This window comes from Carcharodon carcharias, chromosome 20 (genome assembly GCF_017639515.1).
Source record: "Carcharodon carcharias isolate sCarCar2 chromosome 20, sCarCar2.pri, whole genome shotgun sequence".
Classification (NCBI taxonomy): Eukaryota; Metazoa; Chordata; class Chondrichthyes; order Lamniformes; family Lamnidae; genus Carcharodon; species Carcharodon carcharias.
In genome coordinates, this window is record NC_054486.1 from 22118364 (window position 1) to 22139651 (window position 21288).

General features: G+C 47.8%; 1 protein-coding gene across 1 annotated transcript in view; it reads right to left on the reverse strand.

The window, feature by feature from the left end:
* LOC121292158 (bcl-2-modifying factor-like) overlaps positions 1-21288 on the reverse strand; it is a 69808-nt gene that overhangs the window by 10372 nt on the left and 38148 nt on the right. Inside the window, exon 3 of the mRNA XM_041213784.1 lies at positions 17102-17286. Within this exon, the coding sequence (XP_041069718.1) occupies positions 17102-17286 (185 nt within the window). The remainder of the gene's footprint in view (positions 1-17101; positions 17287-21288) is intronic.

Genomic DNA, 21288 nt, shown 5'->3' on the forward strand with positions numbered 1-21288 from the left:
ACACACCGATAGGGATGCAAGTTGGTGTGGGTAGTCTAGGGCGAGTCATGCTGGCAGCTGGAGTGATGACTCAGCCCCTAAATATAGAGCAGCATATAAACACAGACAAGACAGGCAGACAGGAGCAGTCACCGCTGGACTAAACTGTTGCACGCACCACTTACAAAGGCATCATTGTATAAGAGCAGTCACCGAGGTCCACTGCTGATAAGAACTCGCTGTTGATTAAGCAAAACAGGTTGCAGTACAGGAGGATCCCTCAGCTCCCCTACTCCCTCAGAACATGAGCACTGGGCTCTCCCCTCATGTTAAAAATCTACCTGGGTCTCATCCTCTTTCCGGCCTGATCCCACAGGGAGCCCACTGCCCCATGCTCCGTGCCCTTGCCCTGCCCTCACTCAGGCTGAGATGTTGGGGCTAGGACTGCAGATTCGCAGGCCATGTGGGGCTCAGTAGTTTATGGCTGGCTTCATTCTCCAAACAGCCAGCGGCCCTGAGTGAGTCCCACAGCACATCTGATTGAAACTTTGGGAGAATGGGGAAGTGGTATACATTGCTTCAAAGTCCTCTGCGGCTGTCCATTAAAAGAAGTGTAAACAATATACATTAAATATTGGTTGCCGTGTTTTCCTGCATTACAACAGTGGCTTCACTTCACAAAGTAGTTCACTGACTGTAAAGCACTTTAGACCATCCTAAGATCCCGAGCAGTGCAGTATAAATGAGAGTTCTTTCCTTCTTTAAAGCAGGCCCAGTTTTCTCTCCCAATAGGCGATGTCATGTCTCTTGTTATTTGGTGGGAGAATGATTCCAAAGACAAATTCAGGTGTGCTTTGAACACTCATTCCCAATCACTGACTACGCTATCTAGGGTCACACATGAAGAAAAGGCACCCAGCAAACAAACTTTACTGGTACATGTGGAACTGTACCTCAAAATCAGCCTGCACATTCACAGTTGGCAATGGGAAAAAAACTGAGGTGCAGGGAGGTGAAAAGGGGATGTGCAGCATTTTATCAAACCATTTTCCTTAATTCCACTCACTGGGCAGTAAAAGAGCATAGCAGATGACTCGAGCTACATGGCATCATATAAACAGAGTTTCCAAAGGTCTCCACCACTTTCAAGTTGATGGATTCATCAACAACTCTATTATTGTTGTATCAAGCGACTATCAAGCTGATTGAAGGCTAACTGGAGTGAGCTTTTCCATCCAGCAATTCCCATGTCCCAATGCCAAGCCCCTGTGGTCAGTGTGGCACAAACATTGATTGCATCAAATGGAGATTAACAAAGTGGTTGGCAGTCAGTTCCAGGCAGTAACCCTCATGGTTTATGTAGAGTTTGCATAAAGGAGCTCGATGGTTTACCAGAAAGTAAACCAACAACTTATGCTCCTGATTCACTCGTGGTTTTAGCTCACCATCAGTCACCAGGTCCCTTGGCATGTTTTGTTCTGAAACCCAACAGATAAGTCTGAAACTTTATCCAATTCTGGTCTTTTGTGCATCCCTGATTCCTTCTGCCCCACCAATGACTACCACACCTTCAGCTGCCTCGGCCCTAAGCTCTGGAACTCCTTCCTGAACCTCTTCCCCTCTCTAGCTCTTTCTCTTCCCTTAATCCACTCTTTAAAACCTATCTTTCTGACCAATTACTTTTGATCATCTCCCCTTGTATCTCCTTATGTGGCTCAATGTCAAATCGTGCTCCTGTGAAGAGCCCTAAGATGTTTTATCACGTTAAAGGTGCTATGTAAATACAAATTGTTGTTGTTTTCTCAATCCGAACACACAGTGGCTTTACTCTTTGGGGATCTACTCAATGGAAGGCTTCGCTGTGATCACATGTTTGGAGATTCCCTCCTGATTTAGGGGGGTGGCCCTCATTAGCACCTCAGTGATGAAGTGGTTGGGGAAGGGATAAGGGTATAGGCAACTATCTGGCTCTCTCCTTTAATGACCATTCTTCATGTCTTAGTCTTCACAGAGAGTGTCAGGCATGCTATACAGTCGCAGCAAGAATTTTCTTTATTAATTCAGAGGACGTATGTGTCGCTGGCTGGGCCAACATTTATTGCCCATCCCTAATTGCCCTTGAGAAGGTGGTGGTGAGCTGCCTTCTTGAACTGCTGTAGTCCATGTGGTGTAGGTACACCCACAGTGCTGTTAGGAAGGGAGTTCCAGGATTTTGACCCAATGACAGTGAAGGGACAGCGATATATTTCCAAGTCAGGATGGTGAGTGGCTTGGAGGGGAACTTCACTGCCAGGCCCAATCTGGTTTACAGCTGATTTCTACAGGGGTCACTGGCTGTTTTCCCCCACCTCACTTTAGAGGTACTGAGGCCAGCTGCAGTACCCATAGTGCTGAGGTCTGCTGAGCAGGGGTTGAACGCAAGACCCATACTGGTCTGTGCATTTGAACTCCCAGGGCAGCTGTCCGGCAGCACTGTGAGGCATACGCTGCTGTGTACTCAGTTTCTCAATGGAAGGACTTGCATTAATATAGCACAGTGATGGCTGAACAGTGTTGAGTTCCATTCATAACTCCACGGATAATGAAGCAGTGGGGCGTGAGCACATGACCCTACCACCGAGGCATGGCTGACAGTTTGTAAGGACAGTGTGGGGGATGGGCAGTATGGGGCCAAGTTTTCAATAATATTTTGCCAGAACAATAATCTTAAAAAAATAAATCTTGTGTCAAATATCCGAAGACAGGTACAGATAAGAAGGTGCTTTGATCCATCTTGTAAAATCCCCAGTCACCTGATAGAATCAAGACTCTCCTAGCTTTTTGTGACAGACAGACAGATAGACGGATAGATAGACGGATAGACAGATAGATAGATAGATCAGTATACCACATGGTTGAGGAAGTGTGGAGATAGCTTTAAGCTGCATCTGATTAGAGAATGCTTTATGTGAACACTGTAGTACATATTCTAAAAAACATATAGGCCTGAATTTTACCTGTGGCAGGCATGCGATTGGCAAGCGTGTCAGAGGTCGGGAAACAGACCGCCAACCATGATCAGTTCCGACTGCTATTTCACTGGCTGGCCAATTAACAGCCAGCCAATTAACGGCCAGCCAATTAATGGCCAGCCAATTAACAGCCAGCCACTTAACGGCTAGCCAATTAACGGCCAGCCAATTAACGGCTAGCCAATTAACGGCCAGCCAATTTACGGCCAGCCAATTAACAGCTAGCCAATTAACGGCCAGCCAATTAACAGCCAGCCAATTATCGGCCAGCCACTTAACGGCCAGCCAATTAACAGCCAGGCAATTTACAGCCAGCCAATTAACAGCCAGCCAGCGTGAAACGCGCACTGAAATGCTCGGTGCTGCCGGGGTGGGGGCAGGAAGAAGGTGGGTGATGACGTGACCGTGGGTGCGGGTGGGCGCTGTGGGAAAGCTCCCCGGAGGCCGACAGCTGCCTCAGGGAGCTGCAGACCAGAAAAGGCCCAAATAAAGGTTTTAAAAGCTGAAAAAAAAACATCCATACATCACAATAGATCACCTGAAAATATAGCTGATAAAAATGCTGCCCACAGATATTTATTTTTGTCTTATTTCGTAACAGAAATTTCACCCCGCCCTCGGATGAGGTTTGATGAAAAATGTAAAGGCCGCCTGGCAGATTCGCCCGTCCGCCAAGTGTAAGGTTGGACGGGCCACGTAAAATCGGAGACGATTGCGCTGTTAATGAGCTTAATTGGCCTCTTAATTGTCGGCGGGCGTGCTTCCAACTTTTGTGCGCGCCCGCCCAATATCTTCTCACGCGATTTTACACCCGATCGGTTCAGCCTGCGGGATGTAAAACTCACCTCATACTATTCTCCAGTACTCGTCTCCTGACTGATAGGAACAAACATCACCAAAGGATTGGACATAGGCAAGCTTAGCAATATTAATCTCACAGCCTAGAAGGAAGCCACTTGACCCATCATGCCTGGTGCTAGCTATTTGAAAGAGCTAATCCAATGAGCTCTGCTCTCCCCATCACTCCATTTCACGGTGCAGCGTAAAACCCAAGAGAGTTTACGCTTGAGCGACTGAAATTGTGTCCTTGCATTTGAATATAATGTACAGATCTTTTTCCATTAGAAACTAGAATCTCCTACGACTAAAAGATTTTTTTGAGCAATTATATAATAAAATACACCAAGAAACCACAGGTTTCATTGTGCCCATTGCAGGTAATAAAAATCAGAGAATAAAAATGGTCTCTGTGGGCTCTTTGCTTATACGCACAGAACAGACACTAATCCAACCATCCAGTTATAATTAAGCATTTCTCTTGGTATGATAACTGTGTCTGCCTGGCACATTGTCCCATGTCTCTGGCATTGAGCTGGGCTGTTAATGCTATCTGTAGGTGCAGACTGTATGGATGCTCTCTGTCCCATCATTCAAGTGGATTTACCTGCACCTCCCACCAACAGGTCAACTGCACATTCAATTGCATTTTTAAAAATTCTTTTATGGGGTGGGGGCATCGCTGGTTAGGCCAGTATCTTTATTGCCCATCCCTCATTGCCCTTAAGAAGGTGGTGGTGAGCTGCCTTCTTGAACCATAGCAGTTCATGTGTATACCCACAGAGCTGTTTGGAGGGAGTTCCAGGATTTTGACCCAGCGACAGTGAAGGAAAGGCGATATATTTCCAAATCAGGATGGTGTGTGGCTTGGAGGAGCGCTTCCAGGTGGTGGTGTTCCCATGCATCTGTTGCCCTTGTCCTTCCAGGTGGTAGAGGTTGCAAGTCGGAAGGTGCTGTCGAAAGAGCCTTGGTGAGTTGCTGCAGTGCATCTTGTAGCGTGTGCCACTCTACTGCTGCCACTGCACATTGGTGTGGAGGGGGTGAATGTTGAAGGTGGTGGATGGGGTACCAATCAAGCAGGCTACTTTGTCCTGGATGGTGTCGAGCTTCTTGAGTTTCGTTGGAGCTGCACACATCAAGGCAAGTGGAGAGTATTCCATCACACTCCTGAGATGTGATGGGTCCATGAGATATGAAACAAAGCAACTAGTAGTTGTCTTTGAGCTTTGTTTAGACAAATGATCTCACAGAGGGCTAGTCATACCTTCTGTTATATAAACGTTTGAAGTTCTGTTTTAATCCAGAATAATAAAGGCCCTTCACTGTTTAGCTTTTCGGAGAAAGGAAGAAATCCTTTCACCTTTACTGCCACTGAACAATATTCTAACAGAAGTATTTACAGCACAGAAACAGGCCATTCAGCCCAACTGACCCATGCCAGTACTTATGCTCCATATCAGCATGCATCCATCATGCTGCATCTAATCCTATATCTTTCTTTGCCTAGCACCATCCAGGACAAAGTAGCCTGCTTGATTCGTACCCCATCCACCACCTTCAACATTCACCCCCTCCACACCAATGTGCAGTGGCAGCAGTAGAGTGGCACATGCTACAAGATACACTGCAGCAACTCACCAAGGCTCCTTCGACAGCACCTTCCAACTTGCAACCTCTACCACCTGGAAGGACAAGGACAACAGATGTACTTACCTAGCTTTCCGTAAGTGTTTGATGATATTCATTCCAAATTCTTCTTGAGTTCTCTGCTCGAAGGTAGGTCCGACCCACAGCATCACACCCTCCACCATGGGTAGGGCAAGGAGGGAGATCCTGCATCCACCCCAGCTCGAATTGGGATCAAACTCCATGCTGTTGCCACCGATCCGACCTACAGGCTGATACTCAACCTGTTTGGGTGCATTATGAACACACCTCTTTGTTTTAACTGCTCTATGTAATAGCAAGGTCCACACTCTAACCACACTGACTAAAGAGATTTTTCCAGAATTACTTGTTGGATTTATTAGCGACCATCTTATATTTATGGCCCAAAGTTCTGGACTCCCCACAAGCAGAAACATCTTAACATTTACCCTATCAAACACCATCCTAATTTTAAAGGCCTCTACCAGGTGACCCCCTCAGGCCTCTCTTATCTAAAGAAAAGAACCTTAGTCTGTTCAGTTCTCATTTCTGGAATCAATCTTCCAAATCTTATTTGCTTCTCAATATCCTTTTTTGTAATGTGGAAACCAGAATTGCGCAAAATATTCCAAGCATGGTCTAACCAAGATTCAACAGAAATTTAACCTAACTTCTCTGATTTTCAATTCTATTCCTCTAACAATTAAACACATTCCTTTGTTGATATTTTTATGGACCTATTAACTTGTACTGTCACTTGTAATGATTTGTCAATGTGTACGCCTGGATGCTGGACAGTGAGATAAGAGCTGCAATAAATGAGATAAAAACTGGAAAAGCTGCTGGGACAGATAAAATGCCTGAGGAGTTGATTAAAAGATGGGAACAAACTTAATGTCAATGTTTACTAAGCTGTGCAAAGATATTTATTATCAGGAGAGTGGTCAGGGGACTTCATGCAGACAATAATGATCACGCTATGAAAGGAAGCCAAAGGCATGGCAATGTTCTGACTTTCATAGAATGTGTCTGATTGCCCATGCATCGAAGGTTATGTTCACAGAATCACACAGTGCAGCAGAGGCCCTTCGGCCCATCGAGTCTGCACTGACACGTGACAAACACCTGACCTACCTGCCTAATCCCATTTACCAGCACTTGGCCCATAGCCTTGAATGTTATGACGTGCCAAGTGCTCATCCAGTTACTTTTTAAAGGATGTGAGGCAACCCGCCTCCACCACCCTCCCAGGCAGTGCATTCCAGACCGTCACCAACCTCTGGGTAAAAAAGATTTTCCTCACATCACCCCAAACCTCCTGCCTCTCACCTTGAACTTATGCCCCCTTGTGACTGACCCTTCAACTAAGGGGAACAGATGCTCCCTATCTACCCTGTCCATGCCCTTCATAATCTTGTACACCTCAATCAGGTCACTCCCCAGTCTTCTCTGCTCCAATGAAAACAACTCAAGTCTATCCAACCTCTCTTCATAAATTAAATGTTTCATCCCAGGCAACATCCTGGTGAATGGTACCTATGTTGAGAGTTATAGCAAAGAGAGTGAGTGGGAAAGCACAGAACTACATCAGAGATGACAAGTTTGGATTCCAGGGAGGAAGAGGGACAAGGGAAGGAGTCAGCATTATAAGATTAATGAGGGAATGCAGTTTAAAGTTTGGACATGAATTACATGTTTGTTTTGTAGATTTTGAAAAAAAGGTCGATCAGGTTGACCAGATTAAACTCTTGACATGAAAGACGTTGGAGTGGACTGGAGCGATAGCCGACTCATGAGAAATCTGTACATGGGACAAACAGCAACAGTAAGAGTAGCCAACGGGGAATCAGAACCACGATCTGAATTTTACCCTTGGCGATTGGCAGGCGACCGGTCGGGAAACAGGCCGCGATTGGTCCCTGACCGCGATTTCACGCTGGCCGGCCGATTAAGGCCCGCACAGCATGAAACATATTTTCTCAATGGGCCGGGCAGGGGCCTGTCGGCCGCCGGGTCTAATGGCAAACCAGAGGGTGGCCCAAAAGCGGCACAGGGAGCTCCTTGAAGGCTGCCAGGGAAGAACATATCTTCTGCATGCTGGAGACCGAAGCCATGGCCTCAAATACGGATGGTGACGCCAGACGGGAGGGCAAGTCGGGAGGGCGCTCGGCCCCCCCGCTTTTTGGGTGAGTGCCTCGCGGTCCGCCTGGAGGAGGTGGCTGCCAGGAGGGACATCCTTGTCCCCCAAGATGGAAGGAGGAGGCCACCGCACCTGAAAAAAAGAGCTTGGGAGGAGGTGGCAGCCGAGGTCAGCAGCCATGACGTTGTGCGGCGCACGTGGGTGCAGTGCCACAACAAGTTTAACGACCTGCTGCGCTTGGCAAGGGTGAGTACCATTTTGGCATGGATCAGTGTGGTGAAGTGTTAAGGTTTGGATGCCCCCCCCCCCCCCACCCCCCGGAGCTCAGGGGCGTAAGTGCCAACAGTCAATGATGCCAGAGCTGGCCAAGGGGGTATCCCTGGCTGCTTGGACTGAGTGCCTTGTGTCTCGAGGGCCACAACTCAGATGTGCCCTGCAAGGTGTTCCTCAGGTGGGGTTGGCCAGACTGCAATGGCGCTGCAGATAGAGAGTGGACTAATTCATGCTCCTCTGTCCTTCAGGAGAAGATGAGCCATAACATTATAGAGAGGTCAAGGACAGGCGGAGCATCCCCAAACCTCCAAATCTTAACCAGATTTGAGCAGGACGCCTTGGATCTGGAGAGGCGCCATGCTCCTCATTCAGCCAGTCACGAAGAGGCTGTGGTGTCAGATGAAGGTAAGGGTGCAGTGCACTGAGGTGAGAGTTTCGGATGGTGCAAACATTTTTGTGTAGTCCCATCATTGATGAGAGCCTCAAAATTGGAGCCTCCATTGATTATTGAAAGATGATGGCACCATGATGCAGATCTCCATTGTCTCACCAGGGTGCCTGGCATGTTCAGTGACAGTGTGATGACTTAAACTAATGACATGTCGCTGTTCTCCCTTAGATTCACTTATTCGCAGGACCCCAAAGAGCCACCCATGACGCCAGAGGATCGCCGGGCTCCAGCTGCACCTGCGTCACACCTGCTCTCTGAACCAGGCACCAGCGCAGATACCAGCCCCTCGGTGGGCATTAGATCTTAGGCTAGAATGTCAGTGAACAGCAGTGAGGGCACTTCACATTCGCTTGACGTTTAGACGGAGGCAGAGAGTCTCCAGGGCACCAGCAGTCGGAGGACTGCTGGAGACCAGGATGATGCTGTGTCGAAGCCAGATGATGGGCCTATGGAGTCATCCCTTAGCTGGCAGGTGCTGGATGCCCAGTGAGATGAGCAGGAGGATCTGCCAGAGATCCATGAGGGTATGTGTGCCATGGTCTTTGTTGTGAAGGAGTCCATGCAGAGCACGAGCACTGCGTTGACCCTCATGGCCGAGCGCACTGCCTCCTCCATTGAGAAAGTGACGACTCTCATGGAGAGGCAGCTCCAGCAACAGAATCGGGGTTCCTGGGGTTGCACTCTGACCTGCAAGCCCTCACACAGGCAAGGACCTCAGGTGGTCAGTGTGAGTGTGGGAGATGGATGAAGCACCCAGTCACCCAGTATCCCAGCCAGGTGCCTGTCCATCAATGGTGAGCAGGGAGATCCAGAGCGACCCCACGTTGGCGCACAAGCTGCCTATCATCTCTGCGGGCTCCTCTCAGGGCACACTGAATGATGGCAACAGCTCCTCTGCCCCTCTGCCAGTGACCGTGGCATCTGGTGAGGCTGCAGTGACTGGAGAGATGCCAGCTGTGGCACTGGCCGCTCCCTCCCAGGCTGGGCCAGCACAGGCTCCACTGGCCAGAGGACGACTGCCGAGGTCATCAAGGCCAACAAGACAGCAGAGTCAGCAGGCTGTCTCCAATACCGCTGCCAGTGAAGGGGGTGGTGGGGAGAATGCATCAAGACATAGCACTCACAAACCTAAGTTTAAGGCACCATGAGCACAAGAGGGACTGTTCACAGGTGATGATCTGTTCTGTAATGTTTTGTTAATGTTTACTGGTTTGGGAATGAAGACCAGAGAAGATTATGTTAATTTGTTTGGATTGTGAAAATGATATAGATTTTGTTTTTGTTGTAATGGCCTGAGTACGCTTCACCTTTTTATTTTTTTGGTGCGGGGCATGCCAGTGTGTAATGCTGGACCTGAGTGCCTGTGTAACTTTATTGCACAGGCACTGAGTGGGCTTTGGGTTCAAATGAAAAGGTCATTTCAGACACCCAGGATGGAGGCAGCAGCCCTGACATGAGGTAGAAGCTGGTCTTTTACAGCCTAGCTGAAGGAGCGTTGGGTAAAGGCGTCCCTAGTGTCCCTGCCCTCTTGAAGTATACAGGAGTCTGCCTCCACACCCTCAGCATTCTCCTCACTGTGCTCCTCTTCGGACTCACTACTGGAGTCATCCTCTGTGGCCTGTGGAGCTGCCTCAAGATCCTCTTCCTCCAGTGGGTCTCCCCTTGCCAGAGCCAGATTGTGGAGAGCACAGCATGCAACCACGGTCAGTGACACCCGTATCTTGGGGGGTATTGTAGTGCACCCCTTGAACGGTCCAGGCATCGGAAGCACATCTTCAGAAGACCTATGGTCCTCTCTACCATCGCCCTTGTGGAGGCCTGGCTCCTAGTATAACACTGCTCTGCTCATATTCTTGGGCGGGGGAGAGATGTCATAAGCCACCTTTTCAATGGATAGCCCTTGTCACCCAGCAGCTATCCATCCAGTCGGGCTGGAGCACTGAAGAGCCTCGGCACCTGGGAGTGTCTCAGCATTATGGGAGCTGCCAGGGTACCTTGCACAGACTTGCAGAATCATTATCCTGTGGTCACACAGTATCTGCACGTTCATTGACTGGAATCCCTTCCTGTTGACGAAGGCACCGGGCTCACCCGCTGGCGCCTTGATGGCCACATGTGTACAGTCTATTGCACCCTGGAGACAGGGGATCCCAGCAATCGCTGCAAACCCTCTGGCTCACTCAGTCTGGCTGGCCTGGTCTGTATGGAAATAAATAAATGTCATTACCCACCTGAACAGAGCTTCTGTCACCAGCTTGATGCAACTGTGGACAGCTGATTGGGAGACTCCACAAAGATCCCCCATTGACCCCTGGAAAGAGCTGGAGGCATAGAAGTTGAGGGCCACTGTGACCTTCAGAGCCACTGACTTGGGGTGTCCACCCACACAGTTGGAGGTGATCTCAGGCCCAATCATCTGACAAATGGAGGTCACAGTCTCCCTGGAGAGGCAGAGCCTTCTTTGGCATTGCACCTCAGACATATTGAGGTCGCTGCATCGCTGCCTGTAAACCCTGGAAGCAAGATAGTGCTGTCTTCTGCAGCCTCTTCTGCCTTGGACTTTCTGCTGGCCCTGCGCCCCTTGTGCCTAGGCCTCTCCTCCCACAGGTCGCTCCCGTGGAAGCTGCATTGGCCCCCTCTTCCTCCTCAGAGCAGGTGCCACCAGCAGAGACCACAATCCCCATTCCTAGCTTAAGGGAAGGCTGTCTGATACCTGGAAGGGTCCACATGGTCTAAATCCTCCAGGGGCCTTGGGGACACCAATGAGTCCTGAAATGAAGCCTAGAAATGCGAAAAATGGAGCTCAGAACAGAGATGAAGCTGCCAAGTACCAGTAAGCAACCAGCAGCAAACTATCTCCTAAACTCCTCACTACTCACATTGGCAATGCTGCTGACCCTTTTTATCCTGTCCTTGGATGAGCTTTTGCAAAATGTGGGCTGTCGGCCTGCCCGTGTGATGAACACGGAATCGCACGGCCAATGTAAAATTGGGTTCAGTTGGGTTTTTAATGTCCTTAAGTGGCCTCTTAATTGATGGCGGGTGTGGTTCTGACACCCGCGCGTGCCCGCCGACCTGAAGATTGTGCACGTGCGGGATGACGGCGGGATGCTCACCTGATGTCTTCTCGCGCTATTTTATGCCCATTCGGGTCGGACGCGCACCCTCCTGTGAGGTGTAAGATTCTGCCCCTTGTGTAATCAGAAGAGGAGTTTGACATGGGTGTGGTTTAGCATCAGTCCTCTACAATGTCTATGCAGAAGCAAAGAAGCATTTGAAGACCCTGAATCTGGCGTTACGATTTTGGGGGGTGAATGATAATGTCAATTAGATTTGCAGATGACAAAGCACTTGTACCAAGCACAGAAGAAAGATTACAAGAATAGTAAATAATTAGTAACAGCAGACATGAATTTTGGAATCAAAGTGAACATTGGCAAAGCCAAAGTGATGCATTTCTCAAAATCACCAAGAATTATCTGTGTATTCATAGAAAGGAGAGAACTAGAACAGATGCAAGAATTCAAGTAATTTGGAAGCATAATATCTGTAATGGAAGATGCAACATTCAAAGAAATAGAACAAGAGGGGCAATGGGAAAGAGCATATTTGATAGGGAAAGACAGTTGCTAAGCAAAAAGCTGAATTAACAAGAAAAAGGAGATTTGGAAAGTGCTTGATTTGGAGTGTCGTTTTAAAAACATAAGAAATAAGAACAGGACCAGATCAGATCATACAGCCGTTCGAGTCCGCTCCAACTTTCAGTGACATCATGGCTGATCTTCTACTTTAAAACCACTTTCCTCCACTATACCAGTATCTTGATGTTTTTAACGTGCAAAAGTCTATTGATCACAGTCTTGGACATACTCAACAACTGAGCCACAGAACTCCAAAGATTCACCAGCCTCTGAATGAAGAAATTCCTCCTCGTCTCAGTCCTAAGTGGCCTGCCCCTTATTCTGAGAATCCTCTTGTAATAAAGGCCAATGTACCATTTGCCTTCTTAGTTGCTTACTGTACCTGCAATGTGAGCACGTGAGACTTGGACCTTACAGAAGGAGCAGACCAACTTGCTAAACAGCTTTGAAATGTTGGGGTTTGGAGGAGAATAGAAAGAATCTGCTGGACTGAGAAAGTAACGAATGATGAGATGCTGTGGAGAGTGAATGAGCAAAGAAAGTTGGTGAACATAAGTACGAGAAGGCAGAAAGATTGGGTAGGAAACATCTTAAGAGAAAACAGGCTAGTAAGAGACATTATGGAGAGAAGATTTCATGGAAAAAGAGGAAGAGAATATCAATGTTGATGGCTTGAAAATTGAAGGCAATTGTTGGCAAATGAAAAGAATGGCACAGGATAGAAAGAGATATAGAAAGACTACAGTGAGTCAAGGGCCTGCCTTTGGGCAGAACACACGATGATGATGATAAATCCTGGATCCCTCTGCTCCTGTATCCCATTTAAACAATTATTTTCTAAGCTGTATGTGGCCTACGTATTCCTCCTAACAAAATGCACCATCTCACACTTATCCATATTGAAATTCATTGGCCAATTACACATGGGCAAGAAAACCTCTTGCTGATTACCACATATCGCCTTCCCTCAGCTGATGAGTCACTGCTCCTCCATGTTGAACACCACTTGGAGGAAGCTCTGAGGTGGCAAGGGCGCAGAATCTACTTTGGGTGGGGGCTTCAATGTCCATCACCAAGTGTGGCTCAGTAGCACCACTACTGATCGAGCTGGCCAAGTCCTAAATGACATAGCTGATAGACTGGGTCTGCAGCAGGTGGTGAGGGAACCAACAAGAGGAAAAAATATACTTGACCTCATCCTCACTAACCTGCCTGCCACAAGTGCATCTGTCCATGACAGTATCGGTAGGAGTGACCACCGCGCAATCGTTGAGGAGACGAAGTCCTGCCTTCACATTGAGGGTACCCTCCATCGTGTTGTGTGGCACTACCACTGTGCTAAATGGGATAGATTTCAAACAAATCTAGCAACTCAAGACTGGGCATCCATGAGGCACTGTGAGCCATCAGCAGCAGCAAAATTGTACTCAACCACAATCTATAACCTCATGGCCCAGCATATCCCCCACTCTACCATTACCATCAAGTCAGGGGATCAACCCTGGTTCAATGAAGAGTGCAGGAGGGCATGCCAGGAGCAGCACCAGGCATACCTAAAAAGGAGGTGTCAGCTTGGTGAAACTATAACACAGGACCGCTTGCATGCCAAACAGCATAAGCAGCAAGTGATAGACAGAGCTAAGTGATCCCACAACCAACGGATCCGATCTAAGCTCTGCAGTCCTGCCACATCCAGTTGTGAATGGTTGTGGACAAGTAAACAACTCACTGGAGGAAAAGACTCCACAAATAACCCCATCCTCAATGATGGGGGAGCCCAGCACATCAGTGCAAAAAACAACGCTGAAGCATTTGCAAGAATCTTCAGCCAGAAGTGCAGAGTGGATGATCCATCTCAGCCTGCTCCTGAGATCCCCAGCATCAGAGATTCCAGTATTCAGCCAATTCAATTCACTCCACGTTCTATCGAGAAATGGCTGAATGCACTGGATACCTTAAAGGCTATGGGTCCTGGCAATATTCCAGCAACAGTACTGAAGACTTGTGCTCCAGAACTTGCTGCGCCCCTAGCCAAGCTGTTCCAGTACTGGCATCTACCTGGCTATGTGGAAAATTACCCAGGTACGTCCTGTACACAAAAAGGTAGGACAAATACAACCCAGTCTATTACCGCCCCATCAGTAAAATAAAGGAAGGGGTCATCAACAGTGCTATCATGCAGCACTTGCTGAGCAATAACCTGCTCACTGACACTCAGTTTGGGCTCCGCCAAGGCCACTCAGCTCCTGATCTCATTACAGCCTTGGTTCAAACATAAACAAAAGAGCCGAACTCCTGAGGTGAGGTGAGAGTGACTGCCCTTGACATCAAGGTCACATTTGACCGAATGTGGCATCAATGAGCACAAGCAAAACTGAAGTCAATGGGAATTAGGGGGAAAACTCTCCACTGGGTGGAGTCATACCTAGCACAAAGGAAGATGGTTGTGGTTGTTGGAGGTCAGTCACCTCAGCTCCAGGACATCACTGCAGGAGTTCCTCAGGGTAGTGTTCTTTGTCCAACCATCTTTACCTGCTTCATCAATGACCTTCCTTTCATCATAAGGTCAGAAGTGGGGATGTTCGCTGATGATCGCACAATGTTCAGCACCATTCACGACTCCTCAGACACTGAAGCAGTCCATGTCCACATGCAGCAATACCTGGACAATATCCAGGCTTGGGCTGACAAGTGGCAAGTAACATTCGAGCCATACAAGTGTAGGGCAATGACCATCTCTAACAAGACAGAATCCAATCACTGCCCCTTGACATTCAAGGGCATTACCATCACTGAATCGCCCACTATCAAAGTCCTGGGAGTTACCATTGACTAGAAAGTGAACTGGACTAGCCATATAAATACTGTGGCTACAAGACCAGGTCAAAGGCTGGGAATCCTGCGGCGAGTAACTCACCTCATGATTCCCCAAAGCCTGTCCACCGTCTACAAATCACAAGTCAGGAGTGTGATGGAATACTCCCCACTTGCCGGGGTGAGTGCGGCACCCACAACACTCAAGAAGCTTGATGCCATCCAGTGCAAAGCAGCCCGCTTGATTGGCACCACATCTGCTAACATTCCCTCCCTCGACCACCGATGCACAGTAGCTGCAGTGTGTATCATTTACAAGATGCACTGCAGGAATTCACCAAGGCTCTTTCAACAGCGCCTTCCAAACCCAAGATCACTGCCATCTAGAAGGACAAGGGCAGCAGGCACATGGGAATACCACCACCTGGAAGTTCTCCTCCAAGTCATTCACTATCCTGACTTGGAAATATATTGCCATTCCTTCACTGTCACTGGGTCAAAATCCTGGAACTCCCTCCCTAACAGCACTGTGGGTGTACCTACGCCACAGTGACTGCAGCGGTTCAAGAAAGCAGCTCACCACCACCTTCTCAAGGGCAACCAGGGATGGGTAATAAATGCTGGCCCAGCCAGCGAAGCCCACATCCCGTGAATGAATTAAAAAAAAAACCCAGTCCGCAAGTTTTTTAAAATCTTCTTGAACTTTTCTGCAGTCTTACTCAGGACTAACAGTATCCCGTTTGCTTTTGCTGCAAATTTTGAAGTTGTATTTCCAATTCACGAGTCCAAATGGTTTGTGGAAATGGTGAACAGCAGTGGTCCCAGCATCAATGCCTGTGGAATGCCACCTTCTATCTTCTGCCAGGAGAGTCCCTGTCCCATTGAAACATTAAGTGCTCCCTGTTTGTACAGTTAGTAGAACAGCAACTGGTGCAGGTGGCGAGAGCTGTGGTGAGGATAGATCACTCCCAAAGTTGGTCATTGTATAATAGGAGAGTGGATCAGTTCCAGGGGGCATAAGCTACAGTGTCAGAGGCCAGGCCATGAGCTGGGTGAGCACTGCACAGAAGGAAGAGTAGGGAGTTTGCTTCAGAAGTGAAGACAGATATAAAGAAAAAGGAAAGGCAGAAAGAAAGCACGAGAAATAAAGAAAATGAAAGAAAGTCACGCATTTGTCTCGCTCCTTTCAAAGTGTCAGAGCTTCCGAAAATGCTGCTGTAATGTGCAAAACACAGCAAGCTCTCACAAACAGCAGTGTGATAATGACCAGATGAGTATGTTGGAAGAGAGATAACAAATTGGCCAGGAGAACTCCCCTCCTCTTAATGTTAATGTCAACCTGAGAGGACAGGCGAGGCCTCAGTCTAACAACACAGCACCTCTAACAGTGCAGCACTCCCTCAGTCCTGCACTGAAATGACAGCCTGAATTATGGGCTCAAGTCTCTGCAGTGAGGCTTGAACCCATGGCCTCTTGACTCAGAGGTGCTGTTAATCCAGCTCCCCCAGTAACCCTTACCCCCAACTATCTATTAGTGACTGTACCTCGACTGGTATTAATCCAGCTCCCTCATGCTGTCACTGAGTGGCTCCTTTCAGCCAACATCTCATGTTACTGACTATAATTCTACTGGTTTTAATCCTTCATTAAGGTACAGTTGGGTTTATTGACGCAGTACTTCGCTGCTCCAAGTGTGCTGAGAATAGCTACAGCTACTTTAATGAGGGGGTGGGGCCGGCAGGGAGCTGATGGGGGTGGGGCTGGCTGGGACGGGCGAGGAGATAGGGCTGGTGGGGATGGGCGAGGGGGTGGTGCTGGTGGGGAGGAGCTAGGGGGTGGGGCTGGTAGTGAGGAGCAATGGGGGCTGGCAGGGAGGGGCAGGGGTGAGGCTGGTGGAGATGGGCAAGGGGGGTAGGCTGGTGGGGAGGAGTGAGGGGGTGGGCCTGATGGGGAGGGGCAGGAGTGGGGCTGGTGGGGACAGGCGAGGGGATAGGCTGGTGAGGAGGAGTGACGGGGTGGGGCTGACAGGGAAGGTCAGGGGTGGGACTGACAGAGAAGGGTGGGGATGGGAATGGCAGGGATGGGTGAGGGGGTGGGGCTGGTGGGAAGGGGCGGGGAGGTGGGGCTGGTGGGGAGGAGTGGCTGTGTGCAGTACCATAAGGGCAATGTAGCACGATGCTACATTCAAACTGTTAAAGAGTTGAGTGGTGAGGGTGCCTGGAGGAGGCAGAATATGCGACAGTGTGTCAGATCTGATGGATATTATCATGATGTATTATCCCTCCTCATTTTGCAGTTTGCTACCTACCCTCTCCATGTAGGAGCTGTGAAACTGATCCCCAATCTGCTGCAGTTTCTGCCCAATCCGAATCTCCACTCTCTCCTCTGGCTGCAAATCCATTGGCCGCCCATCCGTTCGACCATGATGGGAAGCTGTGCTGGCCCGCGGCACTTCAAAAACCTCGGTAAAATGCAGGCGATACCCTGCATTTCCTGTGGAAAAATACAACAAACCGTAAACCAACATGTTTACGTTTCTTCCCCTTCACCTTCCACCCCATTCAATCTCTCCCTCGTTTTCTAAGGGACAATTCGAAAGGAAATCTGTTTCTGTGATGTGTTTGTTAAAAGGATAATTACACTACAAAATTTCCATGTATCCCCAGGTGATATAAGTGAAGGCTCTGTTCATTCATCAGCATTGTTCAAGTCTCAGTTACCCTGGGAGTTGGACTCACGCATGTTAATTGTGAGGGCTCGACTCTATGACTGTAATTGACAGTCACTGACATCTTCGGGTTAGGGCAAACTCGAGTCTCTCTTCCATAACAAAACAAATTATTTAAATTGCTTTCCCTTTGCAATGGCCTCCCCATAATATCTGGTCACACAGAAACAAACACACACACACACACACAGACAAATGCACAGACAATGACACACACACGCGGATACACACAAACATATATGGACATGTACATGCACACAGAAACACATACACATGCATGGACACACACGCACATACACAGACACACACACACACACACACACACACACACACATGGACACACTGAAGCGTACACAGACACATACACAGACACATATGCATACATAAACACATACACAGACACACACACACACACATGGACACACTGAAGCGTACACAGACACATACACAGACACATATGCATACACAAACACATACACAGACACACACACACACACATGGACACACTGAAGCGTACACAGACACATACACAGACACATATGCATACATAAACACATACACAGACAAATACACACATACATGCACAAACACATACATATACAAGGACCTACACACTCTGAGTGGCTCAGCTAGTAGCACACCAACCTCTGGTTTGGAATGCCCTAGCTTCAAGACCCATTCCAGGACTTGCATTCCACGGGAGTGGTGTTTGTCCAGATCAAACTTTCACATGTCCTACTGATTATATTTTAGGGGGAGATGGTGATATAGTAGGTAATGTCACCGGACGAGTAATCCAGAGGGCCAGGCTCATGCTCTGTCATTGATGCCCTTAAGGGAAGGGGATCTGCTGTCGTTACCTGGTCTGGCCTACATGTGACTCCAGACCCACAGCAATGTGGTTGACCCTCAACTGCCCTCCTAGCAAGCCACTCAGTTCAAGGGCAAATACGGATGGGCAACAAATGCCTTGGCAGCAATGCCCACATCCCATGAAAGAATAGAAAAAAACATTCATATATACACAGACACCCACACACATACACAGGGGTCCATATACAGACACATAGACACACATATGCATGGACACACACACAGACATGCATGTCAGGTATGCACTCATATGCATACATATAAGTAAATGTGCAGACACATGCAAACATACACAGATACATACATGCACTTATTTACTCAGAGATACACATGCACACATATGTACAATCACTCACACACATGTACATATTCATACAGACATCTACACAGATATGTACACATCACTGGGCTAAGGTAAACTTGTGTCTCTCTTTCATAACAAAACAAACTGTTTACATTACTCTCCCTTTACAATGGTCTCCTCCACATAAACAAACATGGACACAAATATACAAACACAGGTATGCACCCATGAAGACACATGTATATGCATAGGTACATCGACATACAAGCACACATAGTTACACAAACACATCCTTGCAGCACAATAAAAGAGCACATTGAAATTGTTAACTTACTGAGTGTGCTGCAAAATGAGAGTTTAAGGGTCTGCTTTTTAATTTTCTTCTTTTTGAATTTCATTACACTGGGGCAGGGAGAGAGATTAGTTAATGGGGGTCATTCTGATTTTGGGCGAAGTTGCAAAAGGAATAATATTGATAAGGGGCTTGTTATACATCTCTCCTATCAACTCTGATGGAAATGATAATTGAGATAGACATGAGACAGGCAGCTGATTCCATATCGTCTGTTACACACTATGGTGCAAAGTCAAAATGACACCCAGTAAGGGGCAATTGGCCTGATGGAGATGGGCTTCAAGAATCCTACCTATAGGACAGTCATTTCTCTCCAGATTTGAGGTAGCAGTCAGCATGGGAAAAGGAAGGAGGGACAACAAAGCAACCCCACCCTGCATCCCCCACCCCTCCACTACCGTGTGACCACCCCCACCCCACTCTCCCAGCTTATGAAAATAGCTTTGATACATTTTAATTAGGAAGTTACTATCTCCCAGTCTCTCTCTCTAAAATGTCTATTTACATGCCCCTACCCAACCACACCCTCCCCCACCCCGCCCCCATCTTCAATCACCATGGTCAAACAGCCACTCTTCGGATGTGAAAGTAATCAATCAGTTCTAGGAGCCTATTTGACCATGGAGGGCATCACACCCAGCTATCACCTGGTATCCACACATGCTGACTTTCCAGCTGGCCTAGTCTAGCCAGCTGCTTCATTTGTCTTCCTCACACTGTCTGACCCATTCCCCTACTGGCATCCTGGGACACCTTGATAAACTCAGCACAGCCCTGGGATTAAAAGCTAGCTACTCGATCTCGTTTCATACCTCAGCATTACACTTATTCAACCACCGGGGGAGCTCAGGAACCACACAGAGGAAAGGCAAATTGTAGACAAATAACATCGAATGTATCCAACACACATACAGAAAACACTTGCTGCAGATTAAGTGGACCGGAGCGATACATTTTCTTACCACAGTGGCAACTTTTAAGTGTCATTTTACAAGAAGCTTTCCCTCGTACAATGAACTAGTTATAAAATTCACAACCTTGTGTACACATCCCTCCACGGCCTCAACCCTCCCCTACCTCTGTAAGCTCAACAGCCCAACAACCCTTTGAGATCCCTGCACTCTCATCTCGGACATTCCCGATTTCCATTGCTCCACCATTAGCAGCCATGCCTTTTGCAGCCTGGGCTCTAAACTCCGCAATACCTTTCCTAAACCACTCTGCCCCTCTCTCTCTCTCTCCTCCTCCTTTAAGATGCTCCTTAAAACCTACCTCTTTGACCAAACATTTTTGGTCACCTGTCCAAATATCTCTTTATGTGGCTCAATAGCAAACTCCATTTTTTTAATGGCCCTATGAAGGGCTTTGGGGCATTTTACTGTGCAATGTTTTCCATGTAAAAATTCAAATTCACGAAACCCCATCAGACGCCAATTGGAATATTACAAACTTTTAGATTCAAGAGTGGGTTTGGAATACAAATGCTAGGATAAATATATTGCTCTGCCAACAGGCTGCTTTGGGACGGTGTGTTCAGTTAGCAAGCATGAAACTTGATCCAAGGTCAGCATGACTCTGGCAATTAGTGAGGAGATCATTAACCACAGGTTAACTCTGTGTAAATATGAGGAAAAAAGAAAAGACTGGATGTTGAGTAATTCTTTATTTCTCAGAGAGCAGAGACTAGAGCCTCGGGAACACATTGCTAGCTGTTATACTGCTGCTGACTCCCTGCATGCCTTCAAGAGTGAGCTGCACTAGTTGCTTCCTGGAGCAGAGATCATGCCATACTTTCTCTCACTTACCTTATGTGATCTTCTCGCCTGGATGTGACCGCTTATCTAGAGGTATTTTTTCCCCCTTAATTTGGTAAAGGTATTCAAAATCATGAATGGTCTGGACAGAGTAGACAGGGAGAAAAACTGTTCCCATTGGTAGAAGGATCAAGAATGAGGGGGGGCACAGATTTAAGGCAATTGGCAAAAGCAGCAATGGAGACATGAGGAGAAGGTTTTCATGCAGTATGTGGTTAATATTAGAATGCCCCTGCCTGAGAATGTGGTGCTGACATGTTCAATCAAGGCATTTAAGGAGGAATTGGATTATTGTAAGAGAATGAAGAATGCTCAAGGTTACAGGGAGAAGGTGGGAGACTGGCACCAGGTGCATTGCTCATTCGGAGAGCCAATGCAGGCACAGTGGGCTGAGTGGCCTCCTTCTGTGCTGTAACAATTC